The sequence below is a fragment of the Bubalus bubalis genome, chromosome 16 (assembly GCF_019923935.1).
Source record: "Bubalus bubalis isolate 160015118507 breed Murrah chromosome 16, NDDB_SH_1, whole genome shotgun sequence".
NCBI lineage: Eukaryota > Metazoa > Chordata > Mammalia > Artiodactyla > Bovidae > Bubalus > Bubalus bubalis.
This window is the reverse complement of record NC_059172.1, coordinates 6,784,940-6,790,661: the sequence shown is the minus strand read 5'-3', so window position 1 is coordinate 6,790,661 and position 5,722 is coordinate 6,784,940. Positions and strand designations below refer to the sequence as shown.

At 41.9% G+C, this 5,722-nt stretch overlaps 1 protein-coding gene across 1 annotated transcript; it reads left to right on the top strand.

Moving 5' to 3' along the window:
• The first annotated feature begins 205 nt into the window (after positions 1 to 205).
• On the top strand, positions 206 to 1,122 carry LOC102412794 (olfactory receptor 140). The gene has a single exon (XM_006057407.4). It carries the CDS (start codon positions 206 to 208, stop codon positions 1,112 to 1,114), a length of 909 nt encoding a protein of 302 aa, XP_006057469.2. The 3' UTR covers positions 1,115 to 1,122.
• The last annotated feature ends 4,600 nt before the right edge of the window (positions 1,123 to 5,722 follow it).

Genomic DNA, 5,722 nt, shown 5'->3' with positions numbered 1-5,722 from the left:
GATTTAGTTTTGTACTTTGGGAAAATCACTGATTTGAAGTGCAGAAAATAATATGTATGTTTTTGCTTTGGGATTCAGGATTTGGTTTAATTGTGTTGCACATTGAATTCCCCCATTTTTTATTTTTGAAATGTCTTATAAGAGGTAGTAACAATTTTTTCTTGGTAAACCTCTTCACCCAAGTTCTTGTGGCAGCTCACGATTCATGGATAGTCCAAGAAATGTCACGGAGTTTTTCATGCTGGGACTCTCACAAAACCCCAAGGTGCAGAGGGTTTTGCTTGTGTTCTTTCTGATTGTCTACCTGGTCTCTGTTGGAGGCAATCTGCTTATCATGATCACCATTGTCTTCAGCCCCACCTTGGGCTCGCCTATGTACTTTTTCCTCTCCTGTTTGTCCTTTATTGATACTTGCTATTCCTCATGTATGACTCCCAAACTTGTTGCTGACTCCTTGTACGAGGGGAGAGCCATCACTTTTGAGGGCTGCCTGGCTCAATTCTTTGTTGCCCATTTACTGGGAGGGACTGAGATCATCCTGCTCACGGTGATGGCCTATGACCGCTACGTGGCCATCTGCAAGCCCCTGCACTACACGGCCGTCATGACCAGGCATCTCTGTGCCCTTCTGGTGGGGCTGGCTTGGCTGGGGGGCTTCCTGCATTCCCTGGTTCAGCTCCAGCTGGTCCTGCAGTTGCCCTTCTGCGGGCCTAACGTGATCAATCACTTTGTCTGTGACTTGTACCCCTTGCTGGAGCTTGCCTGCACCGACACCTATGTCATCGGCCTGCTGGTGGTGGCCAACAGTGGCGTGATCTGCCTGTTGAATTTCCTCCTGCTGGCTGCCTCCTACCTGGTCATCCTGCGCTCCTTGAGGTCCCACAGTGCAGAGGGGAGGCGCAGGGCCCTCTCCACCTGCGGGGCCCACTTCACGGTTGTTGCCTTGTTCTTCATGCCCTGTATATTTATTTACATGCGGCCGTCATCTACTTTGTCCATTGACAAAATAGTGGCTGTGTTTTACTGTATTTTGACACCCATGTTCAACCCCCTGATTTATACCCTGAGAAATGCAGAGGTGAAAAATGCCCTGAAAAATCTCTGGAAAAAATGAGCAATTGTGGATGGAGGATACAGGAACCTAGGGAAAGAAATGACCAGTCACTCTCAGAGAAGAATTCTTACTGTCATTGTGAAAGTTGAGAAATCATCAAAAAATTTCAGAATAAAGCTGATTTGAAAGTTTGAAATTATGCCTAGTATATCCATATCCTATGTTGTTGACCATGCAAGTGAGTATATGCCCCTTCATGGTTTTAATTCTTAAGTTTGTCCTAAACCGCAGAACATGGAAGCACCACATTTCTCTTCCCAACTTGTATTTGAGATGGAGCCTTCCTCAGTCACGAGAAAAATCTCCTTATTGAAATGTTACTCACCTGGTCCTCCAACTCTGTGCATCAGAGTACTGATCACAACAGTTATTGATGATTCACCTGCACCTGATTTATACTGACAGTGATATCAGACAGAATCTATAGTGTGATGGGACTTTGAGAAAACAGGGAATACAATTAAGATCGACTGAACTAAAGTCATGGAAGTGTATAGAATAGGTTTATACACTAAAACATAAGCATGATTGTATACTAACTGTAATGTGGTGTGAAATTCTGAAACAAATGTCCAGTGTGCACATGTGACCACACACACTTGCACCCCTAACACATATACCCCCACATTGTGTATGGTTTATCGAGCATTGATCTGGTATTAGCACACACTGTTCCACTGCTCAGACACTCAGTCGTGTCTGACACTTGCAACCCCATGGACTGTGGCCAGCCAAGCTCCCCTTTCATGGGATTATCCAGACGAGAATATTGGAGTGGGGTGCCATTTTCTCCTTCAGGGGATCTTCCCCACCCAGGGTTGAACCTGCACCTCTTAAATCTCCAGCATTGGCAGGCAGGTTCTTTACCACTGAACCACCGGAGAGGCCCCACTTCTTATCATTCAGCTTAGTTCAATTGCTCAGTTGTGTCTAACTCTTTGAGACCCCATAGACTGCAGCATGCCAGGCTTCCCTGGGAGTTCCCATACCAACTCCCGGACTTTGCTCAAATTCATGTCCAAGTCGACAATGCCATCCAAGCATCTCATCATACTGATCATCAGAGTCTCAGCAGGTTGAGATATTTAGCTACTTTAAGGAGACTCATGTTTCCAGGAAAATAGTAGACTGCTGGTAGGTGGGACAGTTTTTATTTTATTAAAACTTAGATAAACACAGGCATTTCCTGAATATAAGGAGAATAAAGGGTAGTTAGGAATATTTTACCAGATGAGATTCTAATTTATAAGGACATTGCTTAAGACAGGGCATTGGTTTTTCCTCCTTCCCTTAAGTGAATAGGCAGATAGTCATTTAATTGAATCTTTCACTGACAGTCACAAAACTCTTTTTTTTTTTTTTTTAAAACATTGATTCATCCCTTTAGACTGTAGAAGGATGGGTAGCCTTTAACTAGAAGGATTTCTCCAAGTTGAAGGAAAGCAAAATGCAGAAGTATATATAATGTATAAAGCCAGGGGAAAGAGTAATTTAACTTCTTACTCATGATACTGTCTATAGCACAGGCAGAAGTGGGGGTAAGCGAGCAAGTGGGGGTAAAGGAGAAGCTGGGCAAGTCTCCAGCTACGGCCAAGTCACTGTCTCCCCATTCTACTTCAGCTTACTTTCCATTAATTTGTGTTACTATTGGAAACACAACAGAACATGTAGAAAACCTCATTGCATAGCAGAAGAAAGATTTAACTCAAAAAGTATGGACTATACATACAGAGATTTCAGGAAATCCTATTCATTACTCAAGGGCCATTGTATCTATGTGGAACCCTGCTGAAAATTGTCAGAGATGTACTCAGGTTGAACTAGAAAAATCAATGTCTGCCACATGTTCTGATTCAGTAGAAACAAAATGAATTTTAGGTAATTAAATTATTATTTTCATATAATAACTTAGGTATCTAGTACCTAAAGGGCTTCCCTTGTGGCTCAAAGGGTACAGGGTCTGCCTGCAATGCAGGAGACCCAGGTTCAATGCCAGGGAAGATCCCCTGGAGAAAAATAGCAACCCATTCCAGTATTCTTACCTGGAAAATCCCATGGACAGAGGAGTCTGGTAGGCTACAGTCCATGGGGTTGCAAAGAGTTGGACACAACTGAGTGATTTCACTTTCACTTTGACCTAGTGTTCACATGCTCAAAAATAGTTTAATTTTTTAAATGGGCAAAGGACTTGAATATGTTTTTCTACAAAGGAGACATACATATGAATAACAAGTATATGAAAAGATGTTAAACAACATTAATCATCAGGGAAATGCAAATCCAAACCACAGTGAGATATCCCCTCACCGTTAGAACATCCATTATATAAAACAAAAGGTTTGGCAAGGATGTGGAGAAATGGGGACTTTTGTCTTACTGTCAATGGGAATATAAACTGGTACAGACCCTTTGGAAAACAGGATGGGGTTTCCTCAAGAAATCAAAGTTAGAAGTACCGTATGTCCTGTAATCTCACTTCCGGGTATTTATTCAAAACAATTTAAATTAGGATCTCAAGGAGGTATTTGCACTATTAAGTTCATTTCAGCATTGTTCAATCCCTGGCTGGGAAAATCCCCTGGAGAAAGGAAAGGCTGCCCACTCCAGTAATGACCTGGAAAATTCCATGGACTGTATAGTCCATGGGGTCTCAAAGAGTTGGACATGACTGAGCGACTTTCACTTTCATGCTTCCCTGATAGCTCAGTTGGGAAAGAATCCACCTGCAATGCAGGAGACCCCAGTTCAATTCCTCGGTCAGGAAGATCTGCTGGAGAAGGGATAGGCCACCCACTCCAGTATTCTTGGGCTTCCCTGGTGACTCAGCTGGTAAAGAATCTGCCTGCAATGTGGGCAGGATTTGATCCCTGGATTTGATCCCTGGATTGGGAAGATCCCCTGGAGAAGGGAAAGGCTGCCCACTCCAGTATTCTGACCTGGAGAATTCCATTTACTGTATAGTCCATGGGGTTGCAAAGAGTTAGACACGACTGAGCAACTTTCACTTTTCACTCTCAGCATTATTCACAACAGCCAGGACTTGGAAACAACCTAAATGTCCATCAGTAGATGAATGGATTTTCTAATGTGGTGTATATTTAGGTGGAAAATCATTCAGGCTCTAAAAAGAAGGAAATCCTGCCGTTTGTAGCAACATGGATGAACACTCAGGTCATTATTATAAGTAATATAAGTCAGTGATAGAAGGACAAATACTGCATAATTCAATTTATTTAATTGCATAAAGTAATAAAACTCTTAGAGACAAAAAGAGCAAAATTATGGCTTCTAGGGGCTGGAGGAAGGCAGGAATAAGAAGCAATTATTTAACGGATGTGGAGTTTCAGTCTGAGAAGATGAAAAACTTATGAAGATGTTTACATGACAACGTATTAATAAATGTATTAAATGCCACTGAACTGTGCACTTCAAATGGTAAATTTCATGTTATGTGTATTGTATGACAATAAAATAATCAAGGGGGAGGGACAGACTTTGAGTAGGTTGGCAGCAAACAGGAGCAAAGTTGTTAACTGTTGTGGACAGAGTTGAGTGCATGGCTTCTGAACTTCAGGAATGCATTCATTTGGTTTAAAGGTAAAGGCTGATAACAAAGAAAGGTGATTCTGTGCAGGGTTCCAGCTGGCTCTTCATCACTTCAGAAGCGGAGGGACAGAAGACAGTGGTGGAGCCTCCTTTCTGTAGTGTTTCTATTCTCTGCCTCTGGACATCTTTATTCATGAGAGACTAGCTGGGTGTGATTTTCTCAATGTCTACTCTGTGAAAGCCTAGGATTTACTGTAAGTTCCCATGATTCTCTCTCTGAGTAGAGAGAATGTCATGAGAATACCACGGAAACCATGAAAATCTGTCACCTAGGTACACATCCCAGAGGAAGTTTATACGTTTATGACTTTTAAGTTACTCAGTGTTTGGGAACTGGGACTCCTGTCATCTAAGTCTCCTCAGTGAGTCACTCATGTGTACACACGTGGCAGATTCATGTTGATGTATGGCAAAACCAATACAATATTGTAAAGTAATTAGCCTCTAATTAAAATAAATAAATTTAAATTAAAAAAATGCCAAAACCTGTCGATCAGAATTCTATATTCAGAGAAAACATCCTTAACAAATAAAGAAATTGATAAGTGAAAAAAAAAAATGTCACAGGGTCCCAGGATAAGCTGGCACATAACTTTGAAGACTGTCATTTCCATTCTCAGAGCAACCATACCCTTTTGAACATTCATATTTTCAGAGAGAAATTTATTCTCTGAACTCTGACCTATGCCTAAAATCACCCCATATATCCTCTGCCAGGATCACCAATGCCAAAATGAGGAACAAAGACCTGTCACCAAACTTTGCACTTACCTTACCAAGTCTCAGCCTTAACTATAGCCAGAGGCATGTGTTTAACCACAGCTCAACTGCATTTCTGGCCTCTAATTGTTGTTTGTGGGAGCCAGATAGGGGAAAGGCAAGTCCTTGGCTGACACAGCAGTAAAGATTCCAACAGGGCATTACTAATCCTCTGAGGACTTGACAGGTCAATGTACCAAACCCTGTACTTTGTGAAAATCTATTTAAGCACTTCTCTACAGT